This window comes from Eupeodes corollae, chromosome 2 (assembly GCF_945859685.1).
Source record: "Eupeodes corollae chromosome 2, idEupCoro1.1, whole genome shotgun sequence".
NCBI classification, from domain to species: domain Eukaryota; kingdom Metazoa; phylum Arthropoda; class Insecta; order Diptera; family Syrphidae; genus Eupeodes; species Eupeodes corollae.
Window position 1 is genome coordinate 147444730 of NC_079148.1, and position 17799 is coordinate 147462528.

Below are 17799 nucleotides of genomic sequence, written 5' to 3' on the forward strand. Positions count from 1 at the left end.
AAAAAACATCAACATTTTTATTTTAAAGATTTTCATATTTCATTTAAAATATCAAAATTAAAAATTGAAAGGAAAAAGCTTAAGAAAAAAACAAACAGACAATAAAAAACCTTAAAAAATAATAAAAGCAAAACATAACTGAGAATAGTGTTAAAATATTTAAAACAAAAATGGAAGAAGGAATATAATTATTAAACAAAAAAAGAAGAAAAAAACATAACAAATTTAATGAATTTATTTATTTTTTGAAAACATGGAATGAGTGTCAGATTAAAATAAGAAACAAAAACAAAAACTTAAAACTATATTAAATTCAAATCAAATTAGTATAAAAATCTTACATAAAATTGTAAATAGTAAAGTTAAATTTGAATTTATTTATTAATTTTAGAAACAAAAGAACATAATTTATCGTTATAAATAAAATTTAAAGTAAGGACCTTATATAGGAAAATAGCTAAAAGAGACATGTTAAAAAAAAGGAAATAAAATAGACAAAATTTGGAAAGATGAGATCTTAATTCTTCCAACGACTAGAGTATTTTTTAGGATAATGATAAAAGATGATTTATGATTCATGATTTAAGAGTCATGATTTATGATTCATGAAGATGATGGATGATGATGAAGTGTGTGAGAGAGAGAGAAGTGATTATTGTTACTATAAAGAAAATAAACATTTTTTTATTTATAAAAGTTGATGTAAGGAAGAAGAAGAAAAAAATAAACAAAAAAAAGTGAAACTAGATAAAAAAAAAACATTGTATCTTTAAAATTTTAAAAATTAAAGTGAAAACCAAGCATTAAACAAAAAACAGAATAATAAAACAAAAAACAAACAGAAAATGTTCGAATTAAAAATACAACAGAAATAAAAACAATTAAAAGTCTTAAATGAGAGTTAAATAAAAAGAAACCATATCAATAAAATGAAAATAACTTTAAAAAAATTAAAAGAATGTTTTATTTTTTAATGAAAGAAATATTGTGGTTCAACGTTTTCAACTGGTTGAACGAAGGTTTAAGTAGTGGATGTTTGTTTTTAGAGGTGTAGACATTTAAGGTGTAACACTATTTTAACTGGCGTCCATTTTGAGAGTAGTCAAGTGATTTATTTGTAGTTTTGTTTGGTTTTGTTTTGACGCCTGAACAACACTTCCATATTGTGCTAGTTTGTTGTTTAAACCATGGTTCTGTTTAAAATACTTATCAAGTGAATTGTGTTTCACCAAGAAGTATTCAGAAAATAAAAATTATTGCAGGAGCAGGTTGAATCAAACACATTGACCGCGAGAAGTTTTAAGAATTAATTTTCATTTGATCTAGGATTGCTACTTATATTTCTAGCCTAGGTAACAGTAAAGTAGTATTCACATGAGCACGACCAACGAACGACGGATAAATTACAAAATCTGAGTTTATATATGTACGTTTGAAGACATATTTCCTCACAAATTCTTAAGAAAACGATAGCAATATAGTTTCTATTTGATTATGATGCATACGGAAACAAATCTGTCATTCTGGTTTGCCTACAAGCTGAAACGTCAACTTACACGCACCCTTAGGTCTAACATCAATTCACCACTACTAACATCAATTCACCACCACTAACATCAATTCACCACCCTCTAAAGTCATTTCACCACGAAAATAAGGAAAAGTGATGAGAAATTCCTAAGGGGTGGCACCTAGTGGCTACGGCGACATTAGCCATTGCATTTTTTGGGAAGAGTATGATAACTCAAAGTTTGATGACGGATTTGTATAGAACAGTTAAAAACAAGCAGTTTTTACTCTGGGAGGGGGTCTGTTTCCCCCCATTTAGGAGGTAGAGACATTTTAAAAAAATATGTAAGTTAAATGGAAAAAAATAATGGTAATACTTACAACTAAGTTTTATAAATTTGTCGAATCCTTATCCATTATTTATGATTCAATGTTAATTATTATTTAATTCTATTTCTTATTAAATGCAGCAATCCCAGAGCAGTCACCACGCCAGTCGTCCATTTGTAATTAACCTCCTTTTCCTTTTCAAAAATCCCAGACATCATCCCGTTCGATGCTCTAGAGTCTCGACATCTCATGGGCTTACACTAAGCGGCGAACGGGTTAACATTTCCCAGTGACTTAATACTCCGGTTTCACTTAGGTACACGCAAATGCGGTGCCTAGCATTTCTTATACCTCGCACTGCGACACGGCCATCCTGTCACATCACATGTCCTCATGTGCTCGGCCAACCCTGACTTAAACTTTTTTTTTTTTTTTACAACCTCTAATCTTCAATTTCACAACACTAAAAGCACCTCTGCTCAAACCATTTCTTAATTTCATTACCAACTTCCAACTAAGTGGCCACACAACAAAAAAAAACGAACTTCCATCCAGTTCTCTCATCTCCATCTCTAACTCTGATGCATACCGCTCACTCACGGTCTACATTTAAGAGATTCCGATTTCAATTAAGCTACGGCTATGCACCAAGTTACAATCATTATTATTACAATTTTGTTCAACATATTTCATTTCCATTCATTATTAACTTCCATTAAAGTGGTAGTAACCCACAAAGAACTTCCATCCAGTTCCCATACCTTATTGAATCGGACACACACCGCGCACTCACGGTCTACATTTAAGAGATACCGATTTTTACTGAGCTACGGCTACATAACAATTCAATAATTTCTTATTAAAACTTTATTCAAACGTTACAAAATAAACTGTATTCATAAACAAACACAAATATTTTCAAAAGTATTTTATTCCAATTGTTCTTCACTAACATATTCATCATTTACAAATTCTTCATTTAAATGTTCTTCATCAAAATATTCTTCATTTAAATATTCTTCATTTAAATATTCCTCATTTAGACATTCTTCATTTAACAAATCAAAATTTTCATCATCTTTTAAAACATTAACATTTTCTTTTTCATTTAAAATATTACGGTTTTCTTCTATATTTACAACATAAACATTTTCTTCTTCATTTAAAACATTAATATTTTCTTTATTTGCAGTTCGTCTACTTAATTTTACATTACTATCTAGTTTGCCATAAGAAGGCATTTTTCTAAGGCGATCATGAGCATATTTATAAGTGCGATTAGAATCAAGAGCCTTAAGAACATATCTATCACCATCTAGAACTTCTATAACACTGAATGGGCCTTTGTATTTTTGGTCAAGTTTCGTTTGATTACGTTCATCATTCTGTAATAATACAAAACCACCTATTGAGAATTTGACTAACTTTGCTTTTGTATTGTCAAATCTAGACTTATCATATGCAGCATTTTTGTTAATATTGTCAATAGACTGTGCTCGAATTTCAATTAAATCAATATCAGAATCTTCACTTTCTAAAAACATCAAATCAAGGGGCCTTGCTATTTTTCCAATCATTAGCTCAAGCGGGCTTGATTTTGTTACACGATTAACTGAACAATTTAAAGCTAACTGGATGTCCGAAAGAGAATCTTGCCACGAACAATCCCTACTAGTCTCTGCAACTGTTAGCATATTTTTCAAGGTACTCATAGTCCTCTCTACTTGGCCATTTGCCCGAGAGCTGCCAGTAGCAATTAAATGAAGGTTTATGTTATGTGAATTACAAAACTCACGAAAATCTAAACTTGTAAAACATCGACCCTGATCTGCAATAATCCTCTGTGGGGCCCCAAAAATTGAAACACTCATTTTAATTGCTTTTATGCTACTTTCAGAATCAATATGCAATGTGTGATATAGTAAAACAAATTTTGTAAATGCATCAATTAGTACAAATACATATTCCTTCTTATCGTTTTTGCCACTTAATTTACATGTGGCGTCAATGTGGACTGTATGCCATGGAATAGAAATCTTTGGAATCGGATGCAATTCTGCTTGAATCTTACCTGAATGTGACTTAGATACCCTACAAGTTACACAATTTTCTACAAATTTTCTTACGTATTTCGCCATATGTTCAAACCAAAATTGATCATATAATTTTTCAAGAGTTTTCTCCCACCCAAGATGCATGAGAGCTGTGTGGGTAGAATTTATAACAGACCAGCGGAGGCTCCTCGGAAGTATAGGTAGACACCGGGATCTTCCATTCCTTTGTATTTTTCGATTTAATACCCCAGAACGAAACTCGAAAGTCTTAGCTATATCTTCGTCTAACTTATCCTTATTGAAATCATCTATCAGTTTAAGAAGTTCAGGATCGCGTTGTTGCTCAGCAAGCAACCAATTTTTCGGATGAGTATTAACATTGACTTCCTTGTGTTGAATCTTTTTTACAGGATTCTCATTCGAGCCTGGTAATGGATTTCGTGAAAAGAAATCAGCATGACACATCCGTTTACCATCTCTATAAATGATATCAAGTCAAAGGCCTGTAAAAATGCCCACCATCTATGCACCCTAGGTGTAAGATCTAATTTCTTTTTTGAAGACTGCAAAGAATTGCAATCTGTGAAGACAGTAAATTTGCGTCCATGCAAATAGTGCCGGAAATGCTGGATAGCATTGACAATTGCAAGGGTTTCTAATTCATAAGAGTGATATTTAGATTCTGAAAATGTAGTTCGTTTACTAAAGTAAGCTATTACATGACGAAGTTTGTTTTCACTTTGCATTAGCACTGCCCCGTAACCTATCGAACTCGCATCAGTGTGAAGTTCTGTTTCACACTTAGGATCGAATATTCTTAACAAAGGCTCATTGGTAAGAATTGTTACAATTTTTTGTCTAACCGACTCATGTTTTGGTGTCCTAGAAATATCGCCTTTAACAATTTTCGTTAATTCATACAAAGGAGCCATTATTTGAGAACATTGTGGAATAAATTGTCGAAAATAAGATGCGAGTCCTATGAACTGACGTAGTTGAGTAACAGTCCTAGGAGGTGGAGGGGAAACCAATGATTCTACCTTCTTGGAATTTGGTCTCACTTCTCCATGACTCACCTCAAAAAAAAGATATTCTACTCTCTGTTTAAAAAAAGAACATTTCTTCCTATTAAAAGAAAACCCAGCATTTGTTAATACCTCCAGTACAGTTCGAACCTAACATGACCTTCATTTAAATCTTCACCCCCTAAGATCAAAATGTCATCCATGTAAACCACCACGTATGTATTAGCGAGTTCCCCCAATGCCTTAATGACGGCACGTTGAAAAACGGAGGGTGCGTTCCGTAACATAATATTTAATATCATATTTTATGATCGAGAGGATCGTGCTTAGTGCTTATTATTATATTTTGGTTCATATTTTCTAATTACTAATGGAACAGACGTGTCAACTTGCATAGTTTTTGAAAAAAATTGTTTTAAGCTCAAAATTTGGGCAAACATTTTTTTATTATTATTTGAATATGTATATGCAAATCCATTCGAACACAAAAATAAATATTAAAAATCTTACAATATTTCTTCCTAATTGTGAAATCAATAGAAATATCGACCGCAGGAACTGTTGCATATGGTGGTGTATGAGCGAACAGAGCGGCACACCATTTGTGTACAAATGCAACACAACCCAGATACCTTCTCCAGCTTTGGTCACTTCGTTGACGTAATCTTGTCCGAACACTGAATCGAAAAGAGCCTTGTCTGCGAATGCTCGCATCTATGCCATTCATTTGTGACGATATTCCTCGCGAACACTTTCGTCTTGGGAGTCTTCAGATTCGTCCATGTTCATGTCTTCGATATTTTTCTGCTTCTCACCACCAGTTCGCTTCTTAATGGCATTCTCGAGCATGGGTGGAAGGATACCTTTTGCACGGAAGACATCATTCCATTTGGAATCTTCATTTGGATCCTGTATTTTTAAACAAATTAACAAAACAACAAATGCGTCATTTGACAGCTAAAATAAAATCTAAAATTCACACCACAGCAATTTAATAAACAAAAAAACCTGTCAAAACAAGTTGATGCACCGCATCGAATTGCTGTTGGATTTCACATTTCAAAATGGACGTAATGTCAAAATTACAAATACAACAATGTAAAAAAACGTACGAAAGATTCCGGTCTTTATATGGTGTGTCTATGACCTAAAATGTCATTCTTGTTTTGGTTTCGGTGGTGAATGGTGTTTGGCTGTGGTGTGGCTTCTTGTCAAACTTCATTTGCGACAAATTAAAAACTCTCATGTGAAAAAAATGTCAAAATCGACGAATAAATGTGAAAGAAAAGTCAAAATATGAGAACATCCACAGTTCGTAGCTCATGTGCAAGATGCTTAAGTGTTGCCAGGCGCCATCTGACATTTTCAACGGAAAGTTTGAGATCTTTAAACAATAACCTTCTACAGAACATGTTTCATTTAAGTGGGATTTGTGTTGGTGACAGTTACTTGTAAAATGCATCTCTGGCAAAAAAATGGAATTAACTCGTGAATCTTTTCGTGCGATTATTTTTCATAACTTTCGACTCGGATTATCAAGACAAGAGTGCAGCGATGACCTTAATTCTTTCTACAGGGATAAAACACCATCCTACAAAAAGCTGGTATAACGAATTCAATCATAATCGTCGTTCGCTCCAGGATGAATTCCGTGAAGGTCGTCCAAAATCGGTTGTTGTGCCACAAAATATCGATGCTGTGCATGAACTGATAAAGCAAGATCGACATGTTACATATCGTGGGATAGAGTCATCTTTGGGCCTTAGTATGACTAGCATCAATAAGGTATTACGAGTACATGAATGTTTGGCTGTGAGAAAGGTTTGTTCGCGTGCGTTAGAAGACGCATAATCTGACAAACGCTCAAAAGAATACTCATGTCGATTGGTGCAAGGAAATGGTGGAAAAATATGGTCAAGGTGCATCAAAGGCTGTGTATAATATCTACCCATGTGACGAATCATGGATCTATGAGTATGAGCCCGAAACAAAACAGTAATCGACTGTACCTTACCTATGGGTCTTCCAAGATGAGCCAAATCTAACAAAGTTTGTTTGCGGAAGAAGCACGTCGAAGCAAATGGTTGCCTGTTTCTTCGGCATTACCGGTCACGTGGCGACAGTAGCGTTAGAGCAACGAAAGTCGGTTACTTTTGAATGGTATACGACAATTTGTTTGTAAGAAGTCATCGAAGAAATTCGAAAAAAGCAGAAGAAGAGGCGAATCATTCTTCATCATGTTAATACAAGCTTTTAGACATCGGCTCAAACAAAGGAATTTTTGACCAGCCAAAACATCGAATAAATGGGTCATTCGCCCTACAGTCCTGATTTGGCACCCAATGACCTCTTTTTATTGCCACTCAGCACATTAAAAAAATGCGCGGACACCCTTTTTCGACCCCTGCATTCAAAATCTATGTTTGGAGGTACCTCAATCCGAGTAGAAAAAGTGATACAAAAATTGGTTCAAAGGCATGGAAAAGTGTATTGCTCTTCATGGAGAATATTTTGGAAAACAATAAAACCAATTTTAATCGTAATTCTTTGTTTTTTTCTTTATTAGTCCAGAAATATAAGTAGCAACCCTCGTACTGCCTTAAAAACGAACATAAATTGTATAATTATAAGTGGTAAGAAAAACATAATGAAAATAAAACATGGCTAGCTTATAAAACTAATTATTACAAGATGAAATTTAACATTCACAAGAAATTTTTGGAGGTATTGCATCTTCTTCTGCGAAGTGGCGTTCACTTTCTTAGCCAAAACACTCACTTTTGGTTGAATGGACACGTCAATAAACAAAACTGCCGTTTCTGGGAGTGATGATAATTTTCAAGTGTATTTTTAAAAGTGGTGCCGTTACATTCACAAAATTTACTGTTTGGTGTGATTTATGGGTTGGTAAAATAATTTGTCCATACGTCTTTAAAAACGATGCTGGCCAGTTACGTTACAGTCAATAGTGGCCACTATGTAAATATTATCATTGGCGGTCACTTGAGTTTGTAATCGGATTGTTGGGTTAAATCATTGACTTAAGGTGCTAGTTATAGATATCATTATTTTTTCATCATTGAAACAAACATTAAAATTTTTTGACATGCCGGTCGTTTATAGCTATCATTTAAAATGTCTGTCATTGAAAAAAATGTTCCTAATTGAAATCAATGTCAGAAATCTGTCATTGGAATTGTGTGAAATCTCAAACATAGAGTGTATCCGGATACCTTTTTGTTAGTATTTTACGTGTAAAATAAAAGCTGATCAAATACAGCTGAGATGTCAAAAAAGGTATCCAATAATTTGTGGGGTATGTAAGTATCTGACATAAAAGCTGATTCAACACATGGTTGAATTTCAAGAAACGTGAACATTGATCCTCGTTTCTGTTAGGCTAGTTTTCTGTTAAATGTAAATAGTTTAAAACCGGAGATTTCGCAAATAAATTATTAATCGTATAGAATTCCAATTGGGCTAAGAGGAAATTTAACATAGATTACAGATTAAGGTTATCTCTTATGTATTAAATTATAAATCAGTTGAATTATCCATTAAATATTTTATCTTACAACAATTTTGACTTCGAAGCTTAAATGTTTCTCTGCTTTTTGTGAACACCTTAAAGTTGTTTTTTTAGAGCTATCCAACTTGTTTAACAAGGTATCTTAAAATCCACCCATCCGCGATACCCTATCCAACACGAGATTGAACGCAGCCATTCGTTCCACTTTTGAACATAAAAGTATCAGCTGTTTGAGAATATGAATTTCCGTCCCGAAAATAGAAGAATACATTTTTAGGGGCCGGTTATAGCTATCAGTAAAATTTGAAACAGTAAGTAAGTAAGCTGATATTTTTACTGATAAACGTTTATAGCTATCAGTAAATTTACGTCATTAAAAATGTTCTTTCGATCATTACATCGAGCTTCGTGCCTCAGACAATTTTTTTACTGTTCATTTCATCAGTAAAATTTTAAATGATGTGATCGGAACAGTACAAATTTGGAGCACCAACAGTAAAACGAAATGGAATTTTGTTGGCTTTTGGCGGTTCAGTAAAATGAAATTTTATATTTAAAAAAATTAAAATATATTTATAAATTATATAAAACTTTAAATGCATTGCTTCTTTTTGAAAAAATACTTGAATATAGGATTCATCTTATTTCATCAATCTTTTGCTAGAAATAAATCTGTAACATGTTCAAAAACTAAAAACAAACACTTTACTGATAGCGGTAACCGGCCCTTTTGTGAGATTTCCGATCAATCAGTATACAATTTTCATTTCTAATCAAATATCGATTCAAACATTCTTGCGCGTCGATTTCAATGATAACTATAACTGGCCCCTAACATAGCCGCAGAGAAAATAGTCTAGATACACTGATCCATTTCTTGAGATAAACTTACTCTTCAATAAATTGACTGCAAAGGGCCTTGCACATGAGAGCGAACAACAAATGGACGAACAAACGTGATTTTACACATTTTAAAAAGTCAATTTCAAACAAAAACACATTTAAATTATAAGACGCCAATTGACACTCATTTAAGGATAATAAAATGTCCATTTTGCTCTCTAAAACAAGACAATTTTGTAAAAACAATTTGGTGGTAACGAATTGCAGTTTGGTTGGTACGAACTGTCAACCTCTATTCACGTTCCACATACCATCCACACTGCAACGAATAGATTATTCGCGCTCAACTTAACCTCAAAATTATACCACTCTTGTTTTGTTTGTTGAAAAGGGAAATTATAAATTGACAATTCGTCGCTGATTGCGAATAGGAATAAAGCTCATGTGGAAGAAAAATCAAAATATGCGAACATCAACAGTTCGCAGTTCGTAGCTCATTTGCAAGATGCTTAAGGCATGTTGTGTAGCTTTTGGCACTAGACTGTTAAAACCACATGTATGCCATTCAAAGTAACTTGAGGATACGTTCTGTCAAATAAAAAATATGGCCCAGAAAGCAAACCACATTAAATAGTTACGTTTTGTGGACGAAAAGGTTAATAGTAAAGCAAACGCGGATTTTATTGATGACTGTGCGATTAAATTCATCGTCTTGGCAAATCTTCTCCTGATTGCCACGAAAAAGACTAATTTTTATCAATTTCTGCTGCTGCCTGGATAGCAGCCATATTTTTGACACTTCGACCCAACTCTTACATAATCGGCAATATTACACAGCAAATATCAGTTTAAATGTGTGTAAAATAATGAAAGAAAATGTGCTCTATCGAAACTTTTCATGCCAATGTACCACAAGAAAATGTTTTGTGTTCGTTTACCTTGCCTTGATGAAAATGGCTATTTTCAATCTCATACAGAAAGGGTATCCGAATACCTTTGTGTTGCTGTTTTACGTGCAAAGGAACAACTGATCCAAAACATATGGGATGTTAAAAAGTATCTGACAGAAAAGGAAAATGTTATTTCACAATAATTTGGACCTTGAAATCTAAAAGTTTCTCTCCTTTTTGTGAACCGCTGAAAGTTATTTTTATATTTATCCAGCTTTTTCAATTTAACTTTTCAATTTGTTAAATAATGTTTCTTAAAATTTACCTATTCAGGATAGCCTATTCAACTCGAGATTGAACGTAGCCATCGTATTGAGCTTACTGAATAAACTGTCAATGACAGTTCGATGATTATAGTGAAAGGGTGCGTTCAAAAACTAAATTCAATTTGTCAATTCCCTATTGAAAATATCCGATATAATGTTTATGTTCTATGATCTAAAGCGCGTGTTTTTTTAAGATCCCTAGAAAAATAGCAAAAAATGAGCTTGACACGATTTCAAGTTGCATTTGATAAAAAGTTTTTAAACAATTTTAATTTCTAAAACTTATTTCTGCTTCATTTTAGCTGCTTTTAACACAAACGAGATTTTTTAATAAGACTTGAAATTTGAACAAAGTGCTCCTGAACACATTATTCTACGACATATTTTTTAAATGAATGAAAATTAAAAACTGTTTTATCGTTATTTTAATAAACAATGCCCTATTGAAATAGCCAGTTGCATCTTACCCTTAAACAATTCAACCGTAATACCCGTACTGCTAGGAATGCCCATCAGTTTACTCATGAGCTCAATTTCGGACGTACTGTTAAGAACAGAGATTCGTTCTTTAGTCGTGCTACACGAATGTGGAATGCTTTACCAGCCTCAATGTTATGTGCAAATATTCAAAACCAATGTGCATCTCGCACTGTGTTTAACCATTATAAGGGTACTCATAATACTATATAGCGTCCGCTTTCCTCTGACTTGGCTGGTTCAACAGAGGTTCAAGTATATACAAACATTTACAATTATTATAGATCAAACCTTGAACCACTGTTAATCTTTATTTAAATCATTGAGTATCAAGGACGCCCAAGAGTTATTCTTGTGACGATATAAAGTGTAAGGCTGTGATTAGTAATTCATTAAAGGTCCTGGTAAGAATGCCTATAATTTCGATTTAAATTTTTGGAAAGGGAAAGCCTCCAAGCCTGATTCCCGGAGAAACGTCTTTTTTTTATTGCTCTTCTTTAGAATAGAAACAAAAATTTGCAATAATTTTTATGTCGTTTTTAATAATTCCTTGACTAGTCAATCAATTAAAATTAAACAAACATGCACAAAACACAATACTTTACACATTCACTAAAGCTTAGTTATTTAAAAATGTTGGAAATTGCGTGTCCTCCGAGTGCGATGGTGCTGGAATGGTGACACCTCCTGTATCCACTGCTGGAACATGTGGCATTGAATCAACACTCTCTAATGGTAGAAAACAATCCGAAGAAATCTTTAAACAAAAGAAAAGCAACTTAAATTTAATTTCCTTTGTGGATTTAATAAATTTTTAAGTACAACCTCTGCGTTGCCAATATGTTTGCCACCATGATGCACATTAAACTTTCCAGGGTTCTTAAATGATTCTCCTCGTGATGCATCCAACGAGTCTACAAAAGAAAAACACAAAAAGATTAGAAGAACTGGTGTTGAACAAAAACAGAACTTTAAAACTTTAAATTCACCTTCATTATTCACAATTAGTCCTTTGCGATGGTCCCCCATGTGTACTTCCAGTTTCTCAGCACTAATTGTCACATAATTGCATAGTTCACATGAGATTTTCTTGAATTCCTCGGGGTGATTTGTGCGAATGTGACGTTTTAAGGCAGCAGCTTGAATGAAGCACTTGTTGCATGATGGACACTGTTTCTTTGGATTCTTATAAAAAAGGAAATATTTGTAAGTGATGGTTTGGAAAAAGGAGATATTTTAATGGTTTGTACTTTTCCATGACGCATTTCATGACTTCGCAGGGTGCTTGGGTCTCGAGTTCGGAATTTGCAGACCTTACATGCTAAGGGCTTCTCACCAGTGTGCTGACGCATGTGGATCTAGAAATAAAAAAACATCTCTCTAAGGGATTGTTTATATAGAAGTTTAAAAAGTGTAGTTTTACAGAAAGAACTGATTTCCTTGTCGTCTTCAAGCCACAAACGTTGCATATGAATGGCTTAATTTTGTTGTGAACGCTTTTGACATGCTTTGAGAGGGTCTTGCTGCTGACAAACTTTCGATTACAGATTTCACATGTCTTTTCAGCGTAATACTTCGTTCTGGGAGGCGGAGGTGGTTTTTCTTCTTTTTTCTTGGTTTTCATGGACTTCAAGACTTTCGATTTCCAATTTCGATGGGTGAGCATGTGGCGCCAGACTCGAGCTTAAAAAGAAAACACTGTTAATCCAACAGAACGTTTGTATGCATGTTGGATGCTTTACCTGATGTTGAGGATGAATATGAGCACAGAGGACACTGAAGTAACCCCACAGAGATTCTGTGTGCCTTCAATAGGTGAATCGAGCATCTTCTCCAGTTCTCCACATCGATGCTACACTCGTAGCATTTGAATTCCGTGGTGGTCCCTTCTTTGTGGCACTTGAGATGCAATTGAAGCTTTTCCTCGTTTTCTAACTTATACGAACAACCCTTCAAAGTGCATCTAAAATAAACCCACTTTTTTAGTGAAATATCAAAAGAAAGAAACGATATTCTGTACTTATGAACAAGGTTCCTTCTGATAATCAATTTGAAGTCCTTCAGAGGCACTGGAAGTAGTGCCAGAGGATTATCTACTTTTTCTTCTTTTGCCAACACTGATGGGACTGCCTCTGTATCATTTTCATCTGTCTTAAGGTCATTCTTTGGTTGATCTTTCGACTTTTTGGTTTCCTTTTCGATTGGTTTGCATTTATGGAATTCGATCATATGACCTCGAAGGTCCTCAATGGAGTTATATTGGCCATAGCATAGACTACATACATAAATGACAACTTCTGTGCATTCTTCGGGTGGTTTTTCATGGAATTTCTGGTGTTTTTCAACAATTTCTTGCTTAGAATCAATAAATTCACATTTTGAACATTGAAAAGCTGTGATTTGTTTCACATTGTCCTGGTTTTCAACGACTATTTCCGTTTCCGGTGAAAATTCTATAATTTCATCGAATAATAATTCCTATAAAAATAATGGTTGTTAAATTAGATAAAACATAGACAAATCTGTTCCGAATGTCAAGGCGAAGTGAATGTAGTGTGAATCAGAACCAAAAGGTTGTTGTCATAACTTATGTCAACAACACGAAAATGAGAAAATACTTACATCGTTGGCTTCTTCTTGTAAAGAACAATTATCAGAAGACATATTTACACATAATTATAAAATTATACTTAAATTTATTATACAAACATGCATTTTAAACAAACAATTAAAAACAAACACAAAAAACATTAAATTCAGAGCACTGACAGAAACAAACACAACTTTCGGAATAAAATCTCCGGCGAAGAGTTTAAGTATCTGTCAAAAGATTTGATTACATTCAGTTATAAAATATAATGGAAGAGTTCAGAATATTTCTGTCATATAAATATTAGTAAGTCTTAAGTCAGTTACTACATGACGCTGCATAAAATAATTATGACTATTTTTATATATAAATTTGGAACAGCAGATCCTTTTGTTAGTTTTCAAATAAAGGGTACGGCAAAAAGATCTCCCATATTTTAAAATTGAACGTCGTGAAGTGTGTGCTGTGGCTCCATCTTGTTGGAACCAGACTTCTTTGTGGTTCCTAGTAAACTGATTTAAAATTGATTGGAGGAAGGTATAAACGTCTAAAAATACAGGAGGTTTTTTTGCCTGACCCTGTATATACAGACACTTTTAAGGTTCACAGAGGTTCTAAGTATCTATTTACATTGATTACTTTATGTAAAACACTAGCCAGAGATAACTTATTTAAGGAAAGTACGTCTTCATACAAGCATTTGGGTCCTATTATACTTTAGCATTAATTTATTTATATAATAATAATAAGCCTACAAACTTTTAACGTAAAGGTATATCATAAGACTTGTTTGTTCTTTTGTTAATTATTTTTTTTTAATAAATTTATATGAATTTTATTGGAACAATTTTTGTTTTGTGCTAAATTACATGGATACTTCAATATTCTAACCATATCGAATTTTTATCTGCTGACTTTTTTCTAATATGGTTGTTCTCTAACAGCAACGTGCATTAGACCATTTTCATGGGGTACATGGGATCCTATCAAGTCAATTATTACATGTTTGGTGGCCGAATTCGAGTCCACCAGCTTATGTTGAGAGAACAATCAGTCAACAACCGTACGTGAACAAATCTAAACATCGCCGCTGTTCGTGAAAGAAAGCAGCAAAATCCAATATTAATAGACTTGGGAGATCATCCATCCACGCGAGATGTACGACTACGAGGTGCCAATGCTTCCGAATAAAGATTTTGAGCTGGAGGCGTCATCGGTCCGTACTACTTCGAAAACGCTGCTGGTCAGGCAACCACCGCAAACCACTTGCAATAGCTATGGATCGATGACCATCAACTTCTTGTAGCCTGAATTAAACATCATGAACACCGAAGAAAAATGGTAACAACAGGCGGGCGGTTCGTGCCACGCAGCTAGAGATACAATTATTTAATAATAATAATAATTTGCAATGAGGCAACCAAGATCGTGTGATTCGACCCCTTTAGAATTTGTCTTGTGGGGTTTTCTTAAGTTGCAAACCTCCACGGCCCTCAAAGACACCATAACCGATGCTAAATTTTGCCTAAATCATGCACCAAAGTCATAAAAAACTGAACCTCTTGAATTGACGCCATCCAGCAAATCCATGACTCCCATTTTATTTATAACATTTATAACATATGTATATCACATGATATGGCTCTCAAATAAAGATACAACATTGTTTGTTTTATTCAATTCTTAAATCGATCCGCCTTTACCCTGAGGCTCCACAAGAGTAAAATCCAATCCAACTTCTCTTCCGCAATCTTATCCACAATCTTATCCACAATCCATTGTTTTTTTGACTGGGCATATTATGTCTTGCCATGAGCAACCACAAACGTCACATTTGACATTAGAAACGTTTAATATGTTGTTTAGTTTTTCTTGATTTACCTTTACTGTCGGTAGTTATTGTTTTTTTTTTTACAAAATTAAATTTCAAACAAGTTATATAAAAAAAAGCCTTTGAGCAAACAAAACTTAGCCCTTTAGGAAAATTAATGCTAGTTAAGAAGCTGGAGGAACTACAACATCTAACTATTTAAGAGTATAAAAGAAAACTCAGGTTTTGGGTGAATCCATTTCTCGAAGTAAGTTAACTTCATGATTTGGAGACACTCAATGACAATTTTAACGAAATGAAATTTTAATTTCAAAAGACTGTGGAAAATGGACGCTCACCACTACATACAACACAAACGTCAAATTTGATGACAGGATTTTGATCCGCTCAAAAAATCCAAACTGCGATGACCATGCACTGGATGTTGGCCGCTATTGTATAATCTGACGACACGCGGATAGTCATGTCATCGGAAATGTTCAATGGTGACCTCAAGTTAATAGCGACTTAGTCTGATTAAGAAATTACATGACTAAAAAAGTTACAAGATCTTAGTTGCCAATAGCGATCACCTCTTTGATAAAAAACACGTCACGAAACTTTTCATCCACAATTGAGAACTGTAACTGCAAAGCTTTCACTATAGGGGTATTCACGATTCGATGCAAGTGGTCTTGTATCGTTGCAAAAGTGCAAAAGTGTAACATTTTCTTGCACTAAAACAACAAAATATACAGACTACAATTTTGTTACACTTTTACATTTTTGCTATACCCGAACCCTATTGCAACACAAAAATACAACGGTGCAAAATTTGTCTGTTGTAGTTGACAGTTTGGCAGCTGTCTTTTTATCAGAAATTTTGGTGGGCTTTAAGTTTAAATTGAATTTGAAGTTATTGCCGCATTTATGCCAACGACAAAAATCAGAAAAAAAGAATGGAAATTAAGATTCAGATCTAAGGAATATAAAGAAGTGCCGTCGACGTGACAAAGCGGTAAAAAAATGGACGGAAAAAGAAATTTTAATTATATTAGATTACATTCAAGAAGCTGGAAACTTCGAGGTAAGATATAATCAAAATGTTTCAAAATGTTTTTTGCTCAAAAATCATTTTATTTTAGAAGCCAACAGCACAAATATTTTACAGAAAACTGTTAGAACAGAAGCCATTAGACGCCACTTGGGAGTTGATCAGGTGGAAAATGAGAAGCTTGAAAACTTCATTTTCTAAAGCTACAGAGTGGCAAAAATCAACTGGTCCTGGTCTCATGGAAACAGAAAAGGGACTTGGTACTGTTCAAGGTGAGACAACAATTGAGATTTAGATACAATTTTGTATACGTTCCTAACAATTTTGTGTTTATTTCTTATTAGCAAAAGTTGTTAAAATCTGTCCCTACTACGACAGATTGAAGGAGATTTTTGGTGACAAAACCGAAGGCCGCACTTCTTTCCAAACATATGAGCTTCCAGATTTCGTTTGTTCAGACGAAGAAACCCCGGATCAACTTGGATATGAGATTATTGAGATAATCGAGGAACAAACCTCAAATGATCCAATTGTGTCCATCGAATCTCCTCCTAGTCCATTATTTGAGCTTTCTTGTGTAGAACCACAGCCACCAATACCAATCACACCAACTACACAAAAAAACGCTCAACTTTCCATTACCGCAGCACGAATTTCGACTCGCGGTTTTTTTTATTCGATAGATATGTGCAAATAAATAATAACTATAGCAATTTTAGAGCGAGGAAACATTTATTTCTATTTTTAATTAATTTTTAAAGTTCACTTTTTTCCATACAAAACACTCAAAAATGGTTGATTTTGACATTTCTTCCCTGTTTTTTGTTCAGTGTTGCCATACTTGTTTTTTTTTCTTGGTAATTTCTTTTATTTTAGTGCTCAAATGGAAAAGTACTTTGCATATACCCAAACTCGCACCCACCCCAAATCCTATAGTGACCCCAAGCAGGGGGCAGCATGCCCCCCTTACATTCCTAGCTGTTAGTACGCCGTGCTATCAATTAAAAAAAACTTGTTTTAGGCTCAAAAAATGCAATACAAAAAAGTAGGGTTAAGTCCGAAAAAGAAAATATTTTTTTTATGACTTAAAGTTGTTTCCTCGCCCTAATATTTAAAACATGTTCTATTGAGACTCCTTCCTAACTGTAAAAAAAAATCAGAAGGAAATTCGTGCTGCGGTAATGGAAAGTCGCCCCTGGTATTGCTATGTTTAGAAAAGGTGTGTTCACGATGTAAAAAAAAAAACACAAATTTCGCAATTTAACATTTTTTGTTTCATCGAATCGTGATCCCTTATATTTTGAGTGAATTTTAACAATTTTATTATCATTGTTGGAGCGTGCAAAAATACCTAAAAATGTG

The 17799-nt window shown here is 33.9% G+C and overlaps 1 protein-coding gene across 1 annotated transcript; it reads right to left on the minus strand.

Annotated features, from left to right (window-relative positions):
* Positions 1-11505: 11505 nt before the first annotated feature.
* LOC129946045 (zinc finger protein 99) lies at positions 11506-13779 on the minus strand. The gene is made up of 8 exons (XM_056056066.1): positions 13606-13779; positions 13004-13461; positions 12726-12946; positions 12407-12666; positions 12234-12341; positions 11973-12168; positions 11809-11897; positions 11506-11740 (listed from the first exon to the last, which is right to left on the minus strand). Exons 1-8 carry the CDS (start codon positions 13645-13647, stop codon positions 11603-11605), a joined length of 1512 nt encoding a protein of 503 aa, XP_055912041.1. The 5' UTR covers positions 13648-13779; the 3' UTR covers positions 11506-11602.
* Between the last annotated feature and the right edge of the window lie 4020 nt (positions 13780-17799).